At 38.9% G+C, this 27,713-nt stretch overlaps 2 protein-coding genes across 2 annotated transcripts; one reads left to right on the forward strand and one right to left on the reverse strand.

Annotated features, from left to right (window-relative positions):
• Nucleotides 1-15,222: 15,222 nt before the first annotated feature.
• Nucleotides 15,223-19,457, forward strand: LOC139975259 (uncharacterized). The gene is made up of 2 exons (XM_071983020.1): nucleotides 15,223-15,498; nucleotides 17,322-19,457. Exon 2 carries the CDS (start codon nucleotides 17,479-17,481, stop codon nucleotides 18,448-18,450), a length of 972 nt encoding a protein of 323 aa, XP_071839121.1. The 5' UTR covers nucleotides 15,223-15,498; nucleotides 17,322-17,478; the 3' UTR covers nucleotides 18,451-19,457.
• A 4,466-nt stretch (nucleotides 19,458-23,923) lies between these two features.
• On the reverse strand, nucleotides 23,924-26,827 carry LOC139975060 (uncharacterized). The gene is made up of 2 exons (XM_071982676.1): nucleotides 26,198-26,827; nucleotides 23,924-24,746 (listed from the first exon to the last, which is right to left on the reverse strand). The coding sequence occupies exons 1-2, from the start codon at nucleotides 26,810-26,812 to the stop codon at nucleotides 24,495-24,497; spliced, it is 867 nt and encodes a 288-aa protein (XP_071838777.1). The 5' UTR covers nucleotides 26,813-26,827; the 3' UTR covers nucleotides 23,924-24,494.
• Between the last annotated feature and the right edge of the window lie 886 nt (nucleotides 26,828-27,713).

The raw sequence follows: 27,713 nt of genomic DNA on the forward strand, positions 1-27,713 counted from the left end.
TAGCCTATAGTAGACATAACTCAAAAAGTGTTAGGTACAGTATAGATTGGATAAAATCCATCCAAATCCGGAATTTGTAAGAGTCAAACGGCGCGGGTTGAACGGTAAGTTATTCATATATGTAGTTCATTAAATGGCATCAGGGGTCTAGGATAATTACTTTCGAAGCACAAACTGCTTTTGGGTAGGCTAGTATGTATAGCTGTGCCCCTAAGTACGTTAGGCTAGGCTAGGCTAGTTAGACTATTTTTTTTTTTTTAGTAATAATTTTTTAAGCCTGTAGTCGTACCCCTTGAGAAAATGATAGTTTTAGTCTTATTTGCATTTACATACATTTTCCGAGTATTACAATAATTTTTCATACAATGTAATGCTCTTTGCAGACCATTCGCGTTTTCAGCTTTTGTATTTCAGGACCTCGGGGGAGATTAGTTTTAGGTTAACCGGGTTTTCCCTCTAATATTAATAAATAAAGAAAGAAAGAAACGACACGAATGCCTTTAAGAGCGATAGGTTTCCACTGACGTAAACGGCAGCCTATGTAATATTTCCAGTGTGTACACTATAAGATTAAATATGTGGGACTACCGCAAAACTATCCAAATTCTTATGGGGCCTATATGATTTACCAACATGAAAGGATTCGTATATCATATAAGCACTTTGAAATACCATCAATGCAATGAGATAGTTTGTTTGATGAAATATTGATATAATAAATTGTTGTTTTTTTTAGTAAAGGCTGATCTTTAGAATCGCGGTCCAGTTGATGCACTCATCCAGTTCCTCCCATCACCTTCCCCTTTTGGGTAAACGTGCAGTAGCCTCCAACGAGGTTGAGGTTGATACAACTTGAAATTCCTATATATGCTATGCTGAATGCCCCCCAAAATACTAAAGGGTGCATGGTTCATTGCATATTTCACATACAACACAGCGATAAAGCTATTGTTTGACAGTGACCTGGAAAGAAATCATTCTAAAATCTTTCAGATTCATTCAGCCTTGTTTGCCTAACGTATACACGTTACGGTAAGTCAAAACAGTTATGTGTGGACCTGTATAAACGAGAATAGCTTAACGACTACTTACTTCCTTGTGACGTTGAGCAAAACCATTGCACATGTGTACAGTTTATACCAGTTTCAGGTGAATGGGAAACTATTGCAAACTAACCATCGAATTGTGTTTTTATCCGACCCGACTTCAACGTTTCCAGCATGGATGTCACTGTGTTTGCATTAGTTTCCTGTTATTTTATAGCCTTATTTACTACAGCAGAGTGCGTTGTTTTCCAAATAAACGACTATGACTTAAACAGAGTCGTACTGGTTGGTGAATCAGATATCGTGATGACATGTTCTGCTCCTGAGTTGAATGATCCTCAATTTGTAATCAGCCATCAATCAAACATAATCATCGACGGTCAAGACAATTTCATGATAACTACGTTGAATAAGTCTATAGAGGTGAGGATTACACAAGTACAGGCATTCCACGGTGGAATATACCAGTGTTTGGTGACTGGTGATGGCTCTGTGACTTTGAAAAACCTGACATTGGATGTCCGATCAGGGTCTGGAAACTTCTGTCCACAAAGCAGTGAAACATTAAATGTGAATGAAGGTGAAAGCTTGACTTTATTTTGTTACTTTCTGTGGAGTGCCGATATAGGTGATTTCACATCATTTGACTTCATATGGCAAGAAAAGATTGAACCTAATCCCGTTCCTTTAAAAACTTCTACAGTTACTCAAAGTTCAAGTTTTATTAAAGGTATAGTAATAGCTGTTGTTGGTCCATTCAGTGCTGATGACGATGACACAGTATACGAGTGTTCACACCTCATACCAAGCATTAGTGGAAATCCACCATGTTCTGTTGGACCCGTTAATGTAACGCCAAGGCCAACGGACCCCACATCTCAAACTCCAACCCAGCAACCAGTGACCGTTCCAGCAACATCAACACCGATAAGATTATCCACAAAAGCATCGTTTCCTTCTACTACCACCACCAATCGGAAGACGTTAAATGTAACCATCGAACCTGAGAAAAATACACCAACAGCAACACCATCCCCGGCACAGAAAGATATTACTGAAGAACCAATGAATAACTCTACTAAGACACCAGTAGTGAACAACAATAACATTGTTATCATTCTTTTGTCTATTGTTGTGATAATACTCGCAATTGTCATTACAGTTCTTCTTTTTCAAAAAAGTCAATGTAAAAGGAATAAGAGAAAGGAGATAAAAAATGAGAAGAGTGAATTTCAGCTGAGAGGACATCCTGCATCAAATTCAATACAAGGTAAGGATGAAGACGGATATCTTGAGCCCAACCCTCAATTTGTTAAACATATAAGCGGAAGGAGTGACGTCGGTGTTGCCATGGCGACTGGTAGCTCTTCTTTAATACGACATGATTACGAACACAAAATAAAAGGAATAAAGAATAAACAAGATGATCAATCGTACGAGGAGGTGAATCATCATCATGGAAACGTCTGAACATTACACATGTGCTGAACCAACTGAACTTGTAGGTGACCAAGACTATGAATATTCAGCGACACATATAGAGAAGAAGACAGGATAGACTACGAGACAGTATAAAAAATAATTAATAGACTACGAGACAGTATGGTAAAGAATTAATGATAAACAGCAACAATCGAATACATACCTGTAAATCGTGATTATAGGCTAGTACCAACCTGGATAATATTCTATACCAACTTGATGGAGATATGGTCACGCGATTATAACCGAAAGCATGGTATATCTGAGTGTTGTAGCCTACATGCTACTGATGTAGTAAGCGATGGTGATGGCGTAGACAGCGATGATGACAGTAACCAAGCGGGACGATGGCCCGGGTGCGACCTATGTAAATATTAGGAAACCTTATCAATAGTCAAATTGTTGATGGCTATCACATGTATTGGAAGCAAATGTATCATCTTCTTATTATTGATCAATAAATGTAACATTATACCCCAAAGGCCAGGGGCCAGGATAGATGTAAATATTAGGAAACCTTATAAATGGTGCGACAGTAACACATCTGGTTGAGTCTACATGTAGACAAGGCCGTTGAGAAAGGATGTGTCTATTACTGGCCAATTTTAATTTCATGTTCACGAACATTGTCAAATAGGTGAAAGTGATCACATGTGTTGAAAGCAAATTTTTCATCTTGTTATTATTGATCAATAGAAGTAACATTATACACAGATAAAAATCCAGGAATGATTCACCGGACAAGAAAATCAGATCTTATCTTTTAAAATTTACCCATAGAATTTATGTATGACTGAAATTTATCCCCTTCAAGTCTTTAAAATAAGGCTTTTTACTAGTAATATATACATACAAGGTATTTCTGTTTCGTCAGGATATCGTCAATAAATATTTTTCGTTGTAATGGTATGACGTTGACAACGATAATAATGTCAACAGTACAAAACGCACGGATTATGAAAAAAGACAAATGGTCAGAAGAGAAGTTGCATATAATACGTTGTTAGAAGTTGCACCATAAGCGTGAACATTTAGAATGATGATGTAACATTATCATTTTGCTATTTTCATGTTATATGAATGTCTAATTTTAATGTTCTTATTATAGCTTCACATCATTTGAAATGTATGTATGTATGTACGTGTACATTATTGATCATTCAAAACGAGCGCCATCTATTTACTTAAGGCGTCAATTACAATGATGTATACAAAAAGTGATTTTATGGGCTACATGTTTAAATGATGTATTACAAGCACGCACCATGAAGGCAAATAACCCCTTTTCGTCTCCCCCCCCCCCCCATTCCTTTAATACTCAGAGAACAGTAGTCATCGAGAATGCAAGAGTGTATGTCATGTTATGTAAATTGTCTATATTGTCATAATCTCATTTGTATTTTTAAAGTATTTAGAAGGCTGTGTATGTCAATGTTATTTTTTGTATGTGTATGTTAATTAGTTGCAGCAGCAGCTGTAATTGTTGGTAGTTTGGAGGACATCCGAGTGCCGAGTCTGGAGGGAGACAGTTCGTCAAAACATGTACTTAATGCATGCAGCAAGTTGTGTGTATGTTTCCTTTTTTCGCTACGCCTCGCTCAGCAGGAAGACCCTCACAAAATTATTTGTAAAAATAAACCGATTAAGTGTTAAGATACACTTATAAGCACACCCGAATGTATGCACTGTTTCATTAACCAGAATGCATAACGCATTGATGTTTCGATGGCTTCATTGCACTAGACATCTGCTTGTAAATCAGAAATAGCTGTTACAATATAATTCGCCCGAACACTTTTTGGATGAACAATAACACTATGGCATGGTAAACACAGGTCAGTCTACTGTGCGTTACAATACGATACAATACACACCTCTACCAAAAACAATAGGGGGCTTGTACTCAATGTGATGCATCCACACACCAATTATGAGAAGTATCACAGATATTCCCATCGTTAGATATCATGTAAAAGGCACTTCAGAGTTTGACCTCTGCTGACCTCAAATGAGATTTGACCTCACAAGAAACAGGTTTCTTGTACTCAATATGACTATTCCATATACCAGTGGCGGCGGAACCGGGGGGGGCTTGGGGGGGGCTTAGCCCCCCCAATGAAAAAGTTGAGGGGGCAAATGCATGATAAGCCCCCCCAATATTTACCAAGGCTCCGAAACGTGCATCTGCCCATTTTTCAATGCATACTTGTCGATCTGTCCGATGCACACGTATACTATATAGGTGTAATAATTTTAGTAATTGCTGGGGGACGCTGGTCCCTCGGCCCGTCCCCTGGCTATAGACCACATTGTCACCCCAACCGCGTCTTCACGCCCCGTGAAAAGTGGAAGCAGTTAGTGTGAGTACCGGTAAGCGTAACACAACTTCGTCTTAGGCCAATGACTTGCCTCATTTCAGCCAGTTCTCCAACATCCCCTTACTTAGTGGCGGAGCGTCCATATATACAGTCAGGGGGCGGATCCCCCCCCCCCCTCCTGACGGACTCAAATGGACTGCTGGCGCCCTTTTCAGCTTTTCACTACTTTTAACTTATTCGCGATTATTGACTATTTTATTGCGCTCTCATATACCTATTGACATTTGTCATATTCTGTTGGTGTAATTTTCCGACAAAATGGCGACGACACCTATTTGTTCTCCGTTTATCTGCAAATTAGCAAGGCCCGGAAAGGGTCATTTCCTGCAATCTAGGGAGTAACTTTACTCAAAAATTTTCTGTACGCTCCGCGCCAACCTGTGGTGGCGCTCCGCTTAGATAGTGTCGAAAGCGCCCCTACAGACCATTCTTGCCCCCTCTGACCAATACCCCTAGCTCCGCCACTGCCCTTATTACACTCAAAAACGTCTTTGCGAGTACACTACGAGTAATAGCTATTCTCTTAAAACACCATCGAATGTACAAATTACAATGTTTTTACAGACTTTTACGTGCAATCTGAGAAATTGCAGGCTTGAGACCCATATTTTAGGGCCAGGTATTCGCAGCATAAAACACTCGGGAAGTGCTGTTTCCGGCCATTTGGGGGTTTGAAAAAACCCAAAATTTTCTTGCACGCTCCGCGCCAACCGATGGTGGCGCTCCGCTTAGATAGTCTCCACACATTAGCCCCCCCAATAATTTTTCCGTTCCGCCGCGCCTGCCATATACCATGTAGCCTTTGAAAAGAATCCATGACTTTTACCATGGGAAATCATGTGTTCAAGGTTTTCAGGCCTGGCAAATGTTTTCAAACGTACTCGCTATTTGGCGACCGTAACTAAAAGTCTACACGCCAAAACGCAAAATTCACTCGACGCTTTGACTGCTGTTCAAATCTAAATAGTACAGATCTACGACATCTATACTTTCTATGAACAAAATGTTAGGCACTTAGGCAGATACATGGTGATACGTAATTGCACATTGGCAAATTATGTTTCTGTGCAAAAGTACGTGTTGATCAAAGTAAAACATGTCGCAGAATAAGCAGCTAGGCCAACGGTAGTGTCTCAAACAAATAAATTAAATCATCTGCAAAAATGCCTACGAAGATAGCTTTGCTTCTGTAACATTAGGGCTCCCCTAAAGTATACACTATAGGAAAATACTAGACACTTTGCTAAAGGCGTGCGCGAGTCTTTAAGCCTATACAGTACCTCACTGCTACTTTGAACCGGTACTCGCTCGATTAGCGCGATTCGCACATGTTCCAAATTATTTATCTATCTTTTAGCTGCAGATTGGTGCGCGAAAAATATCGCTATTACTCCATGACACTGTCTTAATCAAAGCGATCTTTTACGCAATGAAAATTTAAGGTTTGAAAGAGCATCTTTCTTCCAAAAAATCCTTGCAGTTATAACACCAAACTTGTCTCAAAACTCCTTAAATTGTTGTACATTTTGCGAATTATGACGGATGGCATGTAGGAAAATAAATATTTAGGAGATGTTTTACCACCTTAAGTGTATTGGTATTCTGACTGGTATTCTTTAACGTTGTTGTGTCAACGAAACGAACCAAATTTTTAAGCCCACCGTTGCTGACCTAGGCTACATAAAATAGTCCATAGGCCTAACCAGGTTTGTTCGAGTTTTCTCACAATCATTAACGTTAAGAAAGTTGAACGCTACTATAAAGGGATAGCTATGCAGAAACTGGTGGAAGAGACTACACAACTCGAGACCAACAGCCGATCCAGACACAGCCCGTGAACTCACTACCAAACTAAGACCGTTTTACACAATTATTTCACATTGAGATTGGTCATTGTCACGAATCTAACCAGGTGATAGTTGAGTTTCGTAAACGGTGCCTGGTAATATTCCCAACGTAACGACATCCGACCCTGAAGATTTTATTTTGCAGTGAATCTCGACAATTGCGAAATACGGCAGAAATATCCCAATAGCACCGCTGTTTGTACAAAGAGTACACCTTTTTGCATGCAATGTATGATACTTTCGCTACATACATTGTGTGCTCCGGAGTATGCACCGGAGCGACGTGCTGAAGGCAATGGAGATTTTTGCACGAGTCTTGATTGGATTCTATGGATGCACATAAGCTTATTTCCAATTGCCAACAGCCTCACATTCTCATGAGGCGTAACGCACATGTTATCGAAAAGGCTGGTCGGTGGGAGACACGGTAGATTATGAAACAGGTTTTCACAATTTGGCTTCTGGTGACTTTAAATGACCTTTCACCTCCACAAAAAAAGGCTTCTTGTACTGAACGTGTCACAACTACAAATTAAATATGAAATTGGTCCAAGCTTCCCTTCTTGAGATATCGTGTTTACAATGTTTTCACTTTTTGACCCCCGGACCCCAAATGAACTTTAACCTCCACAAACAACAATACCCTTCTTGTACCTAATGTGGTCCTTCTTGAGATATCGTGTTTAAAAGCAAGGAGTCACACACACGCACACACATACTCATCCGCCTGCATGACTGCATAGGTTACGATTATCTTCGAATCAAAAAACGGGTCTAAGAGCAGGGAAATTGTATCTGGCAATTTCAGGCCTATATATAGAACTGCGTATATACGTTATCCTCGGTGCAAGAAAGTCATAATGGTTCATTGCATCTTTGACATACAACTCAGAAATTAAGTTATTGTTTAACATGCTTCACTGACAGTGACCTACAGAAATTTCATTATAAACTCGCGCTTGCAATCTTTCAGATTCATTCAGCCTTGTTTGCCTAACGTATAAACGTTAGGGGAAGTCAAAACAGTTCTGCGTGGACCTGTACAAACGTGAATAGCTTAACGACTTCTTACTTTCCTGTAGCGTTGAGCATAACCACCGCACATGTGTACAGTATATGCCAGTTTCAAGTGAATGGAAAACTATCGCAAACTTAACATCGTTTTTTCTTTTTCATGCAGCCCGACGTCAAAGTTTCCAGGATGGATGTCACTGTGTTTGCATTAGTTTCATGTTATTTTATAGCCTTATTTACTACAGCAGAGTGCGTTGTTTTCCAAATAAACGACTATGACTTAAACAGAGTCGTACTGGTTGGTGAATCAGATATCGTGATGACATGTTCTGCTCCTGAGTTGAATGATCCTCAATTTGTAATCAGCCATCAATCAAACATAATCATCGACGGTCAAGACAATTTCATGATAACTACGTTGAATAAGTCTATAGAGGTGAGGATTACACAAGTACAGGCATTCCACGGTGGAATATACCAGTGTTTGGTGACTGGTGATGGCTCTATGACTTTGACAAACCTGACATTGGATGTCCGATCTGGGGCTGGAAACTTCTGTCCACAAAGCAGTGAAACATTAAATGTGAATGAAGGTGAAAGATTGACTTTATTTTGTTACTTTCTGTGGAGTGCCGATATAGGTGATTTCACATCATTTGACTTCATATGGCAAGAAAAGATTGAACCTAATCCCGTTCCTTTAAATAATTCTACAGTTACTCAAAGTTCAAGTTTTATTAAAGGTATAGTAATAGCTGTTGTTGGTCCATTCAGTGCTGATGACGATGACACAGTATACGAGTGTTCACACCTCATACCAAGCATTAGTGGAAATCCACCATGTTCTGTTGGACCCGTTAATGTAAAGTCAAGGCCAACTGACCCTACATCTCAAACTCCAACCCAGCAACCAGTGACCGTTCCAGCAACATCAACACCGATAAGATTATCCACAAAAGCATCGTCTCCTTCTACAACCACTACCTATCAGAGGACGTTAAATGTAACCATCGAACCTGGGGAAAACACACCAACGTCATCATCATCACCACCACCAACATCACCATCAACATCATCATTGGTAGGGAAGGATATTAGTACTGAAGAATCAATGACAACCACCTCAGTTCCAGAGAACTCGTCAATTATAATTATTATTTTATCATGTGTCGCTGTGATCATCCTCGTCACTTTCATCGCTATTCTATTATGTCTAGTGTTCTTATGTAACGGAAAATCTAAAAAAAGAGATAAAGAGAAGAGTGATATAGAACTGACGAGACATCCTGCATCTCATTCAAATCATGGTTATCTTGAACCTCAGACTGTAACTGGAAGTTCATCTGGTAATGACAGCTCTGCTACCGGTAGTTCCTCCATGACGGGTCGTGTTTATGATAATAGTAGGAAAGAACAACTCCAGGCGAATGAGTATCAGTTAAACGACAGTGAGGACCAATACAATGACGTATCGCATGGTAATGCTCAATCCAAAGTAGGCCGAGACTACGATGAACCAGCAAAGTCGACTAATGATGCAATGATGTTGTACGGGAAGGTGAATAAACCAAGAAAGGATGAAAGCGACGAAGAAAGCGATGAGGACCTCGACGTGGGGTATGATCCTCGTAAAAGTGGTATAAACGTACTGCCACTCTATGGAGTAGTAAATAAAAGCAGACCTTTAGCCAGATCTAAAGAACTGGACGAGGCAGATGCGGGTCTGTACTAGACAATGTACTCAAGAAAATTGTGAAATTGTGATTTCGGACAAATTTGCAGCAAAATCGGGGACATATAGATGGACCATTTAATTGATACATCGAAGGATATCAAACAAAATCAAGTTTTTTTTATAGATCATTAGTTGGTTAATAACCGTTACGTTATGATGTAACATAGTCAGTTATATTAGTTGATTGAGTAAGAAGCTAAGGTTCCTTGTCTGTGTAATGTTACTCAATATAAGCCTAAACCATACTACCATATATAGTCCTTATAGTGTATACATGGATATAGCGACATAACGTTTACACTCGGTGCTATTTTCGGTAACAAGGAAGTCATTGCATATATCAACTTGGTGTTTGCCACCAAACTACAGCTTTTTGACACTAAACACACTGGTTGGTATAATAACCAATGGCTATACCCATGTCAATGAAAGGACTGCACCAGGCGTGAGCTATTCAGTGTTCCACTTGGATAGTTCACAATTTACACAAAATCTCTGTTTTGACGACTTGTCTTACATTTCTAAGTTTCAATTCGTTATCGAATTTGTGACCTTTGTATCACGAAAGCCGTTTATCTTTATTCATTTCTGCTTCTGTCGTTCTTTTAGGAATTAGAAACTGCATGACCAATTTAGAAATAAATGCTTTTAACGCTAAACAACGGTTGGGGTTGAAATGAACTGAGAATTCATACTTTGGCTCTAATGTATAATGATTTTGTAATAGTTTTCAATAAGTTATGCACAGTAGGTCATAGATTATTCACTGCTATGAGTAATTTATCCCTTGCAATACGTGTTGACTATTCTGTACAGGAACGCCTCGTTAAAGTTATTGCACCTAAAATGCTAGGAAGCTATATAATGGTCACTTAGATTACAGTTCAAGAAACACGTCAGTGACACTGTGAAGGTTTTTACATTTTGTAAAATATTAATTGTCTCTTTTATCTTTTCTTTTCGACATATTTGGGAATAATTCAGAGCGAGTCAGTAACTATATTGAAGCCGGCACTTTTTGACAACAATTGATATTAGAGCGCGTGTAAATTGATTAAACATATACAAATATCATACAGCAAACTCTGGATTATTAGGACTCGTCATGGCCGAAGGTTATATCGATGTACCAAGAAATCCATATAGTCTAGTTTCCCATGATACAGTGTTGTAGGACGAGTACAACACCACGGGTACCAGTAAAAGTCTAAATCTCATTGGTATGAGTACCGAGTATGCGTGAAAGGCTATAAGCATGGCTATTGTATTTAATGTCACACTAGCATGTTTATACTGTGTTCATTTCCAAACGCGTCAGTCACGTGTTCGAGTACAAAACCGCTGAGAGCCATTATGAGTACATGTAAATATGCTAGAAATATGCTAGAATAAAAGTACAGGTAAATGGCTCACTATACAAGTCTGGTATACTGTATAGTTAACAAGTTGAAATTCACAGTGCGCAGTGTAATGTATATACGGTATTATACATAAGGATTTCATCTTCTGTGTACTTCTCCTATCCTACCAACACTGCATTAATCCTCTCCTTTGATTTCACTAAGTTTGCTCTCTCTTTCATTTGTCACATTTATAGCTGTTTGTCTAAAACCCGACTCGTTTAAATGTATCCTTTTCTGCACAGTTAAGACACTGATAAAGATCTTACCAGGATCCAAACGTCGTGCCCTCTAATTATACTATAAGTATGATAATCAATGTATGGAATATCGGATCTGGTCAATAGAGCCACATATTCCCGGATTTACTGTATAATAATCTTCTCTTTTTATGCACATGCATGTGCTTCGTCCTCTAACAAGTGCCGGATTTATCTTGTTATAGAGGCTGTGGGTCATATATAAGAGGGGCTTTGTATTAACATTATAAGCTGGGTTCGCAGGTAATGTTTGTCAGATAGAGTGATGTATGGGCAGTGCATGGGGTCAAATGTAAAAATATCTCATTCGATTGTATTGTAACCTTTTAACTTTCTTTAAAAAAATGTAAAGATATTTGGTGAAAGTTTTCAAATAAGTGATTTTTTCATATAGTCACACCTCTTTTGGTTCTCACTTTGTGGCCCCTGGTTTGGGGGCCCTGGGCCAAGGTCCATCTGCCCGAATGGTAAATGTGGTCCTGCGCCATATGATATAAGGATACAACATTTTCAATTGAACTTGTAACATTCCTTTTTTCTATCACGTTTTTTTTTTTATCATGGGTAATTTGCATATATATACATATATATACACTACTATGCTTACTCAGACAAGAATGGTCGTTAAGTTATAATGGCCCAAATGTTATTCGGATCGTGTTATAAACATAATAGACGTGAACGACAAATATAATACTTAAAAATGCAAGTGCCAAATATATGTATCAAAATGTCTTGGTATTGTATGTGTTTGTGTGCGAATACCCCTATTCCGCTACACTCTGTATCCCCCACTTCATTGGCTCACCACCCCCCCCCCCCTTCAACAGCCCACTCCCCCCCCCCCCAACGCTACATTTTACATGGACGCTAACGTTATATATAACTCGTTTCCTAAACGGGAAGGAGGGAGCAACGCTTGGTAAATGCAATGCCAGATATTCCTCAAGATCTGACTCAAGTTCTTCAGCAGAAGATACCCCAAGATTGGAGAAAGAATCGAGGAATTTGGGCTTAAATTCCAGCAGCATCCAGCAGGTTTGTTTTCCTTTGCAAAAGAAGGAAGAGTTGTAGTCGTTGCCTGTGAAGGCAATTGCTATATAGCATAATGGGTAAAAGTGTCAATAAAGCCAGATATACAATCTGTGATCGCAAATTTACTAAGCAGAACAAGATCATTGATATGTCATTGCTACCGTGCACCATGCCAACAGACTCTTAAGCTACACATTCTTAGATCAAACTTCATTGCTAGAGAATGGCGCTCAGCGATCGTAAGTAGTTATAAGGCTGGAAACATTGATGACAATAGATGGACGAATCACTAGAGCTGATATGGCCGAGAAGGTTATGCCTGATTATGTGCAAGAACTGTTGCTAGATAATGATTGTGAAGACTTTCTAGGCGACAGTGATGATAACGATTCAGAAGATTAATTAAGCATAATTGTTATGTACTTCAAAGAAAAAGACTTTTCAATTTGTCCCAAGTTAGAGTATTTGTATCCTATTTGAACTAAAGTTTTTATACACAAGTCAATGTAAAACTTGAAAACATTTCTGTAACGTCATCACAAATTGGTACCAAACTCACCCTACAGTGGTCCTATATGGACAAAAGTAGTGTTAAAATGAAAATTCTGGTTTAGAAAAACCACATTTTATCCTATTTGTGTGTAAATGTAACTTATGGTATTTTGTCCTTAAAAAATGGACCTCCCCCCGCAAAAAATCCTTTTCGGGGGATGCGTTCAGGATTTGGGCTTTTAATCTAACATATTCTTATTCCTTATGAAATTCTGGTCTAGAAAAACCACATTTTATCCTATTTGTGTGTAAATGTAACTTATGGTATTTTTTCCTTACAAATGGACCCCCCCCCCCCGAAAGGACCCCCCTTTTCTGCGGGTGCAGGATTTGACCTTTTTACCCAATATGTTCTTATTCCTTATGAATTTCTGGTCTAGAATAACATGGGTTAAATCCTTCTTCCAGGTGATACCTAGCTCATTCATAGTCTGGTCTATGTACTACAATCGCATTCAAATCAAGGTGATGATGCCACCCATCGCCATCCCATTTCTTCTTATTCTCTTTTTTTTCTGTCTCTATAAAGGCTATACAATTTCGCAATAATATATGAGCAAATCAGAATTCGAAATCAAATGAGTTCGTCTCCGGTATTTTTTTTACTTCTCCAAGCAGGCTAAATGTACCGTTAGAAATCAATACCCAAGCACAAAGTGTTACAAAGCCATCTTAATCGTTAGTATTCATAATACTAGTGCAGTGCACTGTAACACACTGCAAATTACAGCGGTTCTTTCGAGTATAGATATAACAAGCACACATATGCAGGTCATATTTAGCACAAAGAGACACCGTGTTAAAAATACGTTTGTATTGTTTGGTAGTTTTGGGCAGTAACTTAACAGATAGTCATAGGCTATGTAAACAAATATCTATTCATTCCACGAAATAACTATTGATGCAGCTCAATAGACATGTCACACCGTCATTCGTGTCATAACTATATGACGAATTGTTTATTCTCGTCAACAGTTGCAACGAAGATCCTTGAGTCGCTGTACTGGACAGTTTAACGTATAGTATACCGTAGCCACGAGGGGTGGGGGCACGGGGGCACGTGCCCCAATTTTCATTTTTATTCAAAATTTCTAGCTCAATTAATAGCAAAGGTAAGGTTATATACACGGATAAATCTGCTATCCCATTAACCAATAAACTACCAAACAACCGCCCAGTTTTTATCAGTTTTATGGTATAGGCCTACAATAGCCTGATCGACATCTTTAGTGACTTTTCGTTAAGAAAAAAAAACATCTATGGAACGCGAAATGGGAATAGTTGATAATCAGGCCGTTGTTACATTGATACTATGCAACTACTAATAAGGGCGTTGTTATTAATTGTTTCTATTTTCGCGTTCCATGGGCATCGTCATGAATGTGTTAAGTATAGTTTGGGAACTCATAAATCAGCTAGGACATGCATTTGAGAAATATTACAATTAAAAGGTTAGATCGTTCATGTCCTAAAGAATGTCCGTATTCATAAGCCATTATTGACCGAATGATAGGTGCTTGGAGAGTATTCGGGTGAACATGAATTATACACTTACATTGCTTAGTACCAAAGTTATCTCACTCCGATACACTACAGACGACAATAAGTTAAGATACATTGATTCCCACGAACATGAACTATACTAGCTAATACATAGTGGTGGACTGCATGCATATAATACAGTTCGAAGATACAGACAACACCGCCGAGGGGATATATTCTGGCAGAAGAGATAGTTCTATTTGCGTAACAATAAATAAATACTATTATTCAAAAATACATATTAGGTTAATAGTCATTAACAATAGCCCATTGATTTCATACAAATAACAAGTTACATGATTTTTTTTCGTCTCTTTCGTCTAGATGTCTTTATGATGAAAAGTCTTTCTTTGTCATATTTAATAACGATAATTTACTAACTTTTAAATGAGTTGATGATAATTGAACACAAAATCACATCGTGTGTCGCTATCTATCACAGTCTAGCAAGAAATAACATTTGCTCTGATTTCGATGAGAAGTTTAAAAATCATTGTTTCGGAATAATTAAAACAAAAAAATCATACTTCGTAAAATTTGATTGCTTTATAATGCAAGTCAAACCATTGGAATATATGTAAATCAAATTCCATAATCTCTATATGGCTATAAATACGATATGATTCAGCTCTGAGTAATTCAATCCTTTAAGGTAAATGTCCTGCTTCTCTTATATTATCCATACGAGATTATTGCAGGTATTGACTTATATTTTTTGGAGATTATGTTATACCTTTTCTTTGTAGCATCTCTCTTATTAACACCGATCAAAAATTTCAAAAGTATCCTACCGTAAAATCAGTAAACATTGTTTTCCTTTATTTAACCTTTGACCTTGATAGCCTCACCAAGAGATCATGCCGTGAAGAGAAAACGTGATAAAACAACATTGATTTTTCACACAACAAACACATTTGAACCATCTACGTGATATCAACTTAATACAGTGTCATGGGAAGAGAAATATACGGACGATGATATGAAACACGAAATCGATAAATCTATACCTTACAACCAGATGTCGTTATTAATATATATGTAACGTATTAGGTATATATTGCTAACGAGCGAATACACTCACGAAACAGACGACTTTATAGGCTATGATACAGAACAGGAGAGAATAGTGTTGTGCTTTCTGCGACGTGTAACTGATAATATAGGCTATGGCGTTTTCAGATGGTAGTAGAAAATAACAACATAAAAGGTATGTTTGGAGGAAAGTCTTTGTTTTTTTTTAATTCTTCACGGACAACTATCATCTGCATTTGAAATTATTTTGTTAAGTATAGCTTAGGCCTTACATTAGGCAAAATTAAGAAAAGAAACAACTTTAATTTTACTTCTTGAGAGGCACACCGCTGAAGAGGAATGGTCTATAAGCACATAGAGATACATAGATATATAAATAGGGTAGATCGAATGTGCAGTCTATATATATATGCCTCTAAAAGATCACTAGGGTAAGGCTATCCATAAACGAGTTATAAATGGATTAATATAAACCATACCAAATATGATATATAAGCGAGAACATAGGTTCGTTTTTCTTACAAAATTGGCATCAAATTAGGGAATTTCATACACTGCAATTGTTACTCCGTTTATTTTCTGAGTGTAAACACATAACTGACGCAGATCGTTAATGATAAAAGAAACTGCAGTGTCGGATACCGGGTTTCAGGGAAGATAGGGCCCGGGAGATAGCTAGGTATAAATACTAATTATATTACTAGTACTATATTACTATATACAGAAATAGCGGTGTAGGCTACACAAGAAAACATTCAAAACAAGAAAAAAGTAAACAATTGCCCAAGCGCGAATCTTGCTACATTTTCTCACTATGTACCTTGTGTTGGGCAATATTAAATTAACTGACATGTCAGGTAAATTTTAGTATACAAAAAGTGGATATAAGTCAATTTAAAGTTAGATTTCCTGTTATTCTTTCACTGTTTGCCTCAATTGTAGTTATTATTCTTGGTACAATCCGCGTCTATTGCCTAGTAAAACTGACAAAAAAATAAAAAAGTTAAGCAATAAACAATTGATCTGCTTAGCTAAAGGGGATTCGGATTTTACAAATTGTATATTAACAACAGCTTAGTCATACCAGGGAGGTGTAGGGGGTAGGGAGGTGTAGGGAGGTGTAGGGAGATGTAGGGAAGTGTAGGGAGGTGTCGGGAGGTGTAGGGAGGTGTGGGGTGTAACAGCTCTCTAACACCTCCCGGATCAGATTTTTCCCCAGTTTTTCAGCACTGGGTAGTGTTGCACCGTCTTTTAAAATTGATCACGCCTGGTGATACTACAGCTATATGTGAGACTAACAGCGCATCATAACATTTAGCTGTAGCTCGCGGTACATTTCCTCTCATTAATTTTTGTTGCCATTATATTAATATCTAATTCGAAACAATACCAAGATTAAAGGTGCCAAAGCACATATATACAGCTCACGGATAAAGGACCTATATGTTAATACTTATTTTAACTTCACAAAACCATGCATCTGTCGACTGAACAGTGAATTATAACTTTCATGCTTGAACGAAAACTGAACATCGTTGCATGATAGTGTTTTAATACAAATCGGAATAAAACATGAACCTCAGTTTCTCTGTTTTGATACAAGATAATAGTTTGTTTTGTATTGCCCGTAATGAAAAGAAAAGTCTCCTTTCAGAATACCCTATTCATTCTCGAAAAATTAAATCAGTTTTTTGCTAATGATATATATTACATGATGGCGATGGTTTGATCTCGGTCATAATAGTTGGTGTTATTTATTTCTCATTTGGTACTTCTTTAAATTGGTTTCTCTTTTGTTAATTATTGAACTTTCAATACGGTAAGTAATATAACATTGAGTCGCAATAGTTTATCTTGCTTACGTCATATTCGGTATATTATGACACCATATATGTTTCGGTGTTGTTTCCATCAAGTCGATCCGCCAAAATTATTATAATAACATCGTACTAAATCCGTTATTATTATTATTTTTTTCATTTTTTTTTTAATTTCTAGGACAAGCCCAATGCAGAAGTTGGAGGCTGAACCGAGGACATTAGCCAACTGACGCCACTTTTACAAAGAACTGTCCTTGAAACAGCAATAAAAACACGGAATAATTTAACATTTCTTTTTTTTTCACACGCTCTTCGTTATATATATACATGACAAAATGTTTGCGCAAAAGACTAAATCGAAATTTTCTGTGGATCTCGTGCGGCAGGATCCCGTCTTTTACGCCCAGTATTTAGGCAAGATGGAAATTGCCTCTTTTCGAAAACGTGATCTGATTATATCGGCGATCGAAATGTTAGTGAACCGTGGAGTTAAGATTAACTTAGGAAACTTACCGCGTGTGTCGCTAACGTTTAACCCATTCAATATACATATGGTCGATTCGAGCGATGGAAAACCAAATCACAAATACGCATTCAGTTTTAGGTTGTCTGACATTTCCTATTGCTTGGCTAACAGAGGAATGAAACGGATCTTCGCATGGGTCACTACCGATCCGGACGGCTTAAAGAAGCCCAAAGTCCACGCGGTACTATGTGGTAACGAGAATGTTGCTAGAATCATGGCGTTATTGATGACTGAATATTTTAACATCGCCTACAAAGATTATAAGACCGCACAAGGACGCCAAAAGCGCCAGAGAAAGCTCAACCATCGTTTGGAAGGGTTGCGTCTTCATCAGTCTCTGGACGAAACTTCTTCTTCTTCGTCACCATCAGCAGGCCCCTCGTCTGCTCACTCAGAAACAAAACCAGAAACACCAGTCAGAAGACCCTCACAGTTGTTACCCCCTAAAGCAAGGCCCAGACCTCGTCTTCCTATGTGTGACCCTAATGCAGAGGGCCCATCTGGGTGGTCAGCTGCTACAGCATCTACGCTGGCCCGGTCCAAGTCGACAAGTGCAGCTGATCCCGTGCGTCCTCCGGAAAGAACTTCCAGCTTTTCGCATCAAATTACGAAAGAGAGATATTTCAAACAAGCGATGCCTTACGACCCTGACACATCTGACGCAAAAAGCATCAAAGAAGCTTGTAACACTCTGCGGAGGTTAAAGGTTGATCCTTCAAAATGGGAAACGTCCGACCAATCAGAAGTAGACTCTCTCTTTGACTGGGTTGACGATGAATAGCTTTGTCAGTTCATTCGTCGATCTTAAAACACGAAATACGGTGGTCCAGATGGGACGTTGAAAAATGTCGATAATGTTATGTGCAACTTTCTTCTTTTTATTGACTGTACGAATTTCACTCTCCGTCGAAATTTTGAGAACATATTAAAATTAGACGTATGATGAGGTATTTTGAAACGGAAAAAACCCATATCATTTGGTTACCTGGCATAACTTTCTGCTTATACAAAGGATGCAGCTGAATGATTTAGCACTGCCGTAGAGTGCATCCCTAGTTGAAAAGTTGGGTGTTAGAAACATACGCCATCCTCCCCCACCCCCCTCCCCTTCCCCTCCCCTTCCCCTCCCCCAAAACTGAAAAGTGATGGCGCCCCTCTGCTCCATTCATATTCTGACGCTTAGGCAGCTATTTGGAAAATAGGTGGTGTTCTAATGTTGGAGTTGCTTAAAGGAATTGAAGACTCGTCCCAAACCGCGTGCCGCGCTCTGAAAAAGTTAACGTTCCGTTGCTTGCAAGTGAAGTTTTCTTCTTGTCGCTACAAAATGCAGACATTAATGAAACGTGATATACCTTGTTATCTTTATCTAGACCTGAGATGTCCATCGCTGCTATGTACACTGTGTTATGGGTATTGACCGTAGATGTATGTATTGACTGTACACTAGTGTCTAATTACCGACGGTAGCAAGCTGTGTGTGTATTTTCTGGGATCGACGGTGGTGTCTAACACTTCTGTTAAACCTCATTCGAAACTTGGTCAGATTACCGGCATGAGACGTTTCTTTGTGCGCGAGTCTTCACATCATTTCACCTCTTCTCATATACAGTAGAAACTATATTTAACGTACTTAAGAAGACTAAAAAAGAATTTGTATCTTCAAGGAAGCTTTCATTGTTTTATCTTAATCATCTTCCTTTCTATTTAGGACACGAACAATTTAGGATTAAAATTAACATGAAAGTTTATTTCAACATAATGTTCTCTAATTAAGGTTTACATGTCATTTAACAAAACCCAAACTATCAGAGAAGTCTAAAGCTTCCAAAAAGTGGGTAGCTGGAGTGAGGGAAGGAGGAAGGGGTTTTCACGCCAGTATTTAACATTTACCGAGAATAAATATATTGTCCAAAAAACTTCGAGGATACTGAAATAACCAAAAAGTGATCATTTAATGGGTCCTCCAGCCACGTCCAGGACAATGTCATATCGTTCCATGGTCTAGTTCCACGAAACTTCAAAAGTTGCAGTCTCCGACTACAGTTCATAACGGTACCTTGAGCTGATCACTAACAACATATACACAATGTCGTTCGTACTGATTGTAGAGGAGGTTTTAATAGCATATTTCTGAAGTTCCAAATCAAGCTCATCGATTTAAAAACCTAAAACTTGTGTTTTCTGAAGAAATGTTCCTTCTCCTGGCCAAACAAATAAAACATTAGTACTCAAAGCCATATATGTATATCCGACTCTATCAGGACCCGATATGACGACCCACTCTCTGAAACGCTGTGTCGCTTCATTGTCGGTCACTATTTTTATATAATTATATAATTCAACGAATCCGTCTGAATAGTCAAGCAACGCCGTGCAATACATCTCTGGTTATTCATAAACATACACTTGCCCCTTCCCCTACCCCACACATCCCTACGTTTTGGAATATGATATGTAGTAGGCCTATATATTTGAGGGGAGAATGTGTTTAAACCTTCCATTTTTCATTGTTTCAATATATATTTCTATCTTAGATAATTAATACTTTATGTATATAAAATGTAATGGTTAATTGTGCTCAATAATTAAAAGGTGGAATATATAGAAATCACATGTAGTCTAGATTTTGGCAGCTTATGTACCAGTTCTTCCATATTTAACGTGTCTTAACATTCCTAACGTTGTTGCGGCTGTTGTAGAAACTAAATTTGTTATATACTTTGGATGGCGTCTTTGTAGATTTTAAATTATTTCGTACATTTTCTACATTATTTTGATGATCAGTTTTTACAACACCAGAAATCGAGCATCATACGTCTAGTTGCTCTTCATTTGTGATCGTTTTTTTCTTCTCCTTGTATATGATAACACTATTAACATTTCAAAGTGGTGCAGTGCGGGTGGGGAAACAATGGACGGGGTACAAACTAACGGTCAGTCAAACAATTATCACGACATTTCCCTCTTCCTCGTTCTTTGCACTCTACCGAGATAGACCCACAAACGATTGCTCTGAAACCCTCGAAAAACGACGGACAACTCCATGCTAAACCTCTATTCAGCAACCTACTGCCGACGGTCTCATTTGGGTCACCGTTTCCGGCATTGAAGACTCGCCCCAAACCGTTTGCCGCGCTCTGAAAAAGTTAACTTTCCGTTGCTTGCGAGTGAAGTTTTCTGCTTGTCGCTACAAAATGCAGACAGTAATGAAACGTGATACCTTGTTATCTTTAGCTGGACCTGAGATGTCCATCGCTTTATCGTTTGTAGTACTGCGCTGTATGTACTGACTGTACACTAGTGTCTAATTATCGAAGGTAGCAAGCTGTGTGCGTATTTTCTGGGATCGATGGTGGTGTCTAACACTTCTGTTACACCTCATTCGAAACTAGGTCAGATTACCGGCTTTGGATGTTTCTTTTTGCGCGAGTCTTCACACCCTTTAATAAAGACATATATGTATGGCGACGGGTTGGTTAGTGAGGTAAAGCGTGTATGTATATTTCGTCATTATACAAGTACCATCGTCAAAGCAGTTTTAAAGGCAGACACTTTCCCATTATATATATGGTACCAAACAGGCATGTGCAGAGGTGTAGAGAGCCAGGTCAGGCACCGGGACAATTACGTCAACGTGTGACGGGTCCACTATTTGCACTCTTCCTTTTTTGTACTTATTGTTAAGTATTTCTTTGAAAATTAGAAATGCTCCATTATTTATGAAATATTTTCCATGGCCTATAGTTGGTTAAGTTTTCCGCATATAAAGCGGGAGGCCTGGGTTTCGAATCCCGGTGGAGGCTAGAAGTTTCTTCACTGTTCTGGACAATTCCAACTCATTGCAATTTAAAAAATAAACATGTGAAATTGATCCAAATCACAGTTTCATAGATTATTCCGTTGTGTAAGATATAAAATATTACAGTTGATTCATTTTATGTAAAAAGTGTATTTCGCAATAACGAGTGATGCAATACCAACATCTAGGAACACGTCAACCCATTAAAAGGGTCTAGTCGTTACGTAGACTAGTTTTAGATTTTTCTGTGACGTCACAGTTCTTAACAGTACTTTTTTCTGAAGTCACTCAATAATCTTATGAAGGGACACCGTGAAGAACTTCTGCATGCGTCGTTCCCTTGCATTTTATCCAGCAGTAAATTAAGCATTGGGGAAAGTGCACAGTAAATAACGCAATGTGTGTCGATATAGTAAGTCTAAATATTCATATCCTCTTTAAGTTACCCTGAATTTACATTCGGCCGATTGTTTGTTGTAACAGGAACTATTTTTGCGTGCAAGGATGAGTTCGGCTCAAATGTGCACTTTAGCACTTTAGTCATTATCCTTGTACTGTTCGTTCATTAGTCTCCATATCAATCTTACAATGGAAAAGTTGCATGTGATGGCGGAATGATAAGAGGTGCGTTGTTAAGGGGTGAAGCCGGGGGTGGGGGGGGGGTATTTGTATTCATACAGTCACGTCACTCATTAGTTTTTTAGGCTATGAATATATGGATTAAGAGCGATAGTTTAAAAAATAACTGATGTTGCTTCCTACATACGATTTCTACTTTATCAACTGTGAAATTCTGAAGTCTACCGACACAACCACCCTCCCCCCCCCCCCCTTAAAGTGCGTATTCATACATTCAAAGCGAACAAATAAAAAATATATGAGATATCACGCTTCAAATAAAGACACCAGTATTCATTCTTCATCTTACTAGAATCATATATTTCTGTTTATTGGCGAAAATATGATCACATTACGACATCTTAAAAAAGAAATATTTCTTGACAGGCAATTAAGACCCATGTATCATCGCTGCTGCAAATTTAAAAGATATGATGGAGTGAAACTTGATAACAGATTACCTTAGAGTGACTTAAGATGAAATTGAAATAATGCAATACCTAGGAACAGAGAACATTCACTGATCCAGAACGTATGTGGTGTATCCCCCCCCCCCCCCCCCCCAACACACACACTCACACACACATACAAGTACAGTTACTAACACATTATTAGAAAATGTTTTCACATACACTATGTCATTACGGTTTATATATGTATATTGTTTGGTTGTTAATTAAATTGATTTAAGATTTGAAACTGTAAAATGGCGGATGTTCAGACTATATATGCTATTCAAGTCAATACTACACACAGCTGTTCCATGTGACTTAACCATTATTAAATAGAGTCAGGTGTTACAATTTGGCATACATGCCTGTACTACAGTCTCCGGTTTTGTTGGACTTCAAAAGAAAATTATTTGATGACGTAACTGATGATACGGGAACATGCCATTTTCCAGTTTTACTAAAGTTTGCTCTTTTTCATTTCATAATATCCTTAATCATTTAAATCCCTGGATATGTAACCATATATTGCCATATCTAAATGTATTAGCGTATAGACTTTGTATTGAAGAATATACTTCGTTAAATATCTTAAGAAACCTTTATAGGAGCGGTATGAAGGGAAAGGAGGAAAGAGACAATATTTTATATATCACTTCCCTACTTTACCTTCTTACCACACCCCTATATAGCCCCATACCCCCACCCCCCCCCCGGAGTGGGAGCGGTATGAAGGAAAAGGAGGAAAGGGACGATATTTTATATATCACTTCCCTCCTTTACCTTCATACCACACCCCTATATAGCCCCATTACCCCATCCCCCCCCCCTTCCGGAGTGGGAGTGGTATGAAGAGAAAGGAGGAAAGGGACAATATTTTATATATCACTTCCCTCCTTTACCTTCATACCACACCCCTATATAGTCCCATTACCCCATCCCTCCCCCCCCCCTTCCGGAGTGGGAGCGGTATGAAGGGAAGGAGGAAAGAGACGATATTTTATATATCACTTCCCTCCTTTACCTTCATACCACACCCCTATATAGCCCCATTACCCCATCCCCTCCCCCTCCCGGAGTGGGAGCAGTATGAAGGGATAGGAGGAAAGAGACGATATTTTATGTATCACTTCCCTCCTTTACCTTCATTCCACACCCCTATATAGCCCCATTTCCATCATCCCCTCCCCCTCCCGGAGTGGGAGCAGTATGAAGGGATAGGAGGAAAGAGACGATAGTTTATGTATCACTTCCCTCCTTTACCTTCATACCACACCCCTATATAGCCCCATTACCCCCATCCCCTCCCCCTCCCGGAGTGGGAGCAGTATGAAGGGAAAGGAGGAAAGAGACGATATTTTATGTATCACTTCCCTCCTTTACCTACATACCACACCCCTATATAGCCCCATACCTCCATCCCCTCCTCTTTTCACTTTCTGCAACCATACAAGCTAATGATTATGTACAACTTAATGGAAATTTGAATGGAAAAAAAATAGAAAAAAAATACTATACATGGAAATTTTGAAAGGAATGAAACTCATAGAACGAGGATGGAAGTCGATGGTTAGTTTCGATGACAGAAATGGATAGATTGTACTGGACAGAAGGAAAATGTGTTATTGTTAACAACGAAAAAAGAATTCTTTATTGCAGGGATGCAATTCACTGCCATTGGTATCTTCCTCATTTTTTTGATTTATGATATTTTTGCTTTTGATTTAAATCCGAACATTATACTGAAATACACCCCGCAATGATTAAAAAAACGTTGAAGACTCGCCAAAATGTAGTGTTTTAATATAGTGAGCCTCAATTATTGAGTTCATGCTCCGAAAAACAAACACCATAAGAGTAATTAAGCACGAACGTTTGAAAGACTTCACACTGGCAAGACGTTCAACTAAGATGGAGTTATAAAACCAGTTATTGTGCACTCCCTGTATCAACGAATTACTAACACCCATAATCGTCTTCACCACCACGCAGTCTCAAAACCAATTGAAGGGTGCAGTTTTTCTCGACGCCGTAATCTGATAGTTTCCCTTCACCGAGCTGACGTCCTCTGCAAATGAGTCGCATCTCGCTTACGGGTACACCAGTTCTCTCACATACGATTTTTTTAAGGTTGTCCACACTGTCGTCGCTACCAGCAACCCTTATCGTGAGAGTCTTTCCGTCCATCGTCTTAACGAAAATCTGCAATTCCTGAGAAGTATAGAACATGTAAGAAACATCAGTTGGTTGAAGAGATAGCAGACACTCACACCAAATCGAACATGATTTACAAATTTGTTATAAATGGAAGAGAGCAAAGACATTTATGACTAGGACGGGATTGGAACCGGTAACTAGTGATGTACCCACTGAGCTTGCTGGTGGCTCCAGTCAGAAGCCACATGTGTATCTAAAATACAGTGCCACGAGGGATCACGCCCCAGTTACAACGCAGAAGCGGCCCGAGGGAAGGAATATCAAGAGATATTGAACAATTTATGAGTTGGAAAATCAAGAACAGTGAAGAAACTTCCAGCCTCCACCGGGATTCGAACCCGGGCCTATATATATATATATTTATATATATATATATATATATATATATATATATATATATATATATAGATATAGATATAGATATAGATGTAGATATATGGATGGATGGATGGATGGATGGATGGATGGATGGATGGATGGATGGATGGATGGATGGATGGATGGATGGATGGATGGATGGATGGATGGATGGATGGATGGATGGATGGATGGATGGATGGATGGATGGATGGATGGATGGATGGATGGATGGATGGATGGATGGATGGATGGATGGATGGATGGATGGATGGATGGATGGATGGATGGATGGATGGATGGATGGATGGATGGATGGATGGATGGATGGATGGATGGATGGATGGATGGATGGATGGATGGATGGATGGATGGATGGATGGATGGATGGATGAATGGATGGATGGATGGATGGATGGATGGATGGATGGATGGATGGATGGATGGATAGATAGATAGATAGATAGATAGATGGATACAAAGATAAAGGTATAGATATCCTATAGATATAGACTGTTTCAGTGATTGTGCAAACATGGATGTGTGGGAGTGATAAGATAACAATGACCAGGGTTCACTGCTATTAAGTAGTGTGAGGTCTTGGCCTTCAAAGAAGTTTGCAGTTTTAATACTATATGGTATGTTGCATATAAGCATTAATATAATATGGATTTGCTTATTAGCAGCTAATTAATTTCTCAATGCAGGGAATTTCCAACATGCGGAAGATATTTGCTTATATAAAACGTGTGATTTTACACCAGTACTTCCTCCATGCATTTTCAGCACAATCATGAAGTACCATTTCCCTTCTAGTCTACCCCACCAAGTGTCCTTTATGATTAAAATGAATCGTGAGCATAGATGGGTACCCTGTCCACCCACGGCATCCCTTGTTGCTTATAAGTATCCTGTTTCTTTGAAGATAATATTTTACATCCTGTCTTCTTATTCTCTGAATGAGACAGCATTCTGTTTCTTCTATTCTACCACCGTAAACCCTACCTCTGCGCACAATCATTATCCACCCCCCCCCCCCCCATCTCTCTGGTACCATAACTAATATACACGCATGCATAGTAACTCACCTTAGTTTCTCGTTCGCTTAGATCAACAATCATATGACTAAGGAGCCTCTTCTTCTTTGAGTGATCTTCCATACAGGATTTACAGATAGGGTTGTTGCAATCTTTACAGAACGCCACAGCAGGTGCACCTCCTTCCGAGCATTCTCCGCACTCTTCTTCATGAGTATCGCGTATACTCAAGCTTTTCATCTGTATTTTATCCTCCATATTTTGGGCGGTGAAATCTGTATTAAGCTTCTCCACGTCGTTGCCAGGGACGTTGGTAGTACGTCTGCATAGCCCACACGTAATTGCTCCATTGCCTGCCTTCCCTGCCTTTAAGCAAGTCTTGCAGAAACTGTGTCCACAGTTTAATAATTTCTCTTTCGGATTTTCTTTGCAAATTGCGCAGGTGAGATCTTCTTCAACATCACTTACTTTGAGAACTTTGATGGTGTTATCAATCGACGCCATTGCTAAATCTCTTACAGTTGCAGGAATGTGAACGTTTGTACGACGAAGAAAGACAGATAATGATGAATCGACCTCCTCGTCCTGTAGAGACTGTAGTGCAAGGTTGGCTTTGCAGCCAAGGTATTTCCCGAAAATGACGTATCTTCTAAATACGTGCTTCATTTATTGCACAATAAAGCCTGCAAACGCGGTGGAATTTCGCAATAAATTTCCGACATAAACATTAATTACGCAATTCAGGGGATTTCCAACCTTGCGGAAGAGATTTGCTGCAGTAAACATGTATGAGGTACATACGCATATACTGTACAAGGTTTCGGAATATATCCATTGATATGAAGGCTGTTAAAGTAAACATAAAAGAGGGGGGGGGAACCGGTGGGGTGGGGTGGGTGGGTGGGGTTGGGTTAAGTCAACCATCGTTTGACTCCATTATAGAAGGTCAGACGTGTATGATCATTAAACACATGCAGGTACATTACGTATGTATATGAACATAGTAGTAGATCGTTCCGGTATGTTTCTTTTGATTTCCACATATAACTTTATATATACTAACAGTGACAACTTACCAATGGCCAGGGCTTAATTGCTGTAAAGTCGTGTCAGAAGGACTTGGTTCTTGATTCAGGAGTGTGAACTTTCAACTATGTAGTATGTTGCTCATTAGCTTATATAGAAGCGTGTACAAAGTTGAATACTTTCTTCATGCATTTTCACCACATCAAGATAAACCAGCTCCCTTTCAGACTTTAGTGTGTCTTACCAACTGTCCTCTATGATTAACATGAATCCATTCATGACGGAGGAGCCAGGGGCGTAGCGAGCGGGGTGTGTGGGGGTGTCACCCCCCCACCCCCCCCCAATAATTTGGTCGCTGTCGGCAAATTTTGGGTCTGTCGGCAAAAGGAGAAAAGGTGAAGAGAGCGGAAGTGGAAAAAAGAAGGAAAGCTGAATAGAGAAAAGGAGAACGGGAGCTTCTTTATCGGTTATTTCGATTTCCAGGTATTCGGTTATTTCGATTACCGGTATGCAATTTTTCTTCGTTATCCAATTAATTCTT

This window comes from Apostichopus japonicus, chromosome 10 (assembly GCF_037975245.1).
Source record: "Apostichopus japonicus isolate 1M-3 chromosome 10, ASM3797524v1, whole genome shotgun sequence".
In the NCBI taxonomy this organism is placed as follows: domain Eukaryota; kingdom Metazoa; phylum Echinodermata; class Holothuroidea; order Aspidochirotida; family Stichopodidae; genus Apostichopus; species Apostichopus japonicus.

What these genes read in the sequence shown, in the direction of transcription:
- LOC139975259 (XM_071983020.1), top strand. Translation starts at nt 17,479, where the DNA reads ATGTTTGCGCAAAAGACTAAATCGAAATTTTCTGTGGATCTCGTGCGG.
- LOC139975060 (XM_071982676.1), bottom strand. Translation starts at nt 26,812, where the DNA reads ATGAAGCACGTATTTAGAAGATACGTCATTTTCGGGAAATACCTTGGC. An exon ending in TAAGCGAACGAGAAACTAAG is followed by an intron (nt 24,747 to 26,197) that starts GTGAGTTACTAT and finishes TATACTTCTCAG; the next exon opens with GAATTGCAGATTTTCGTTAA.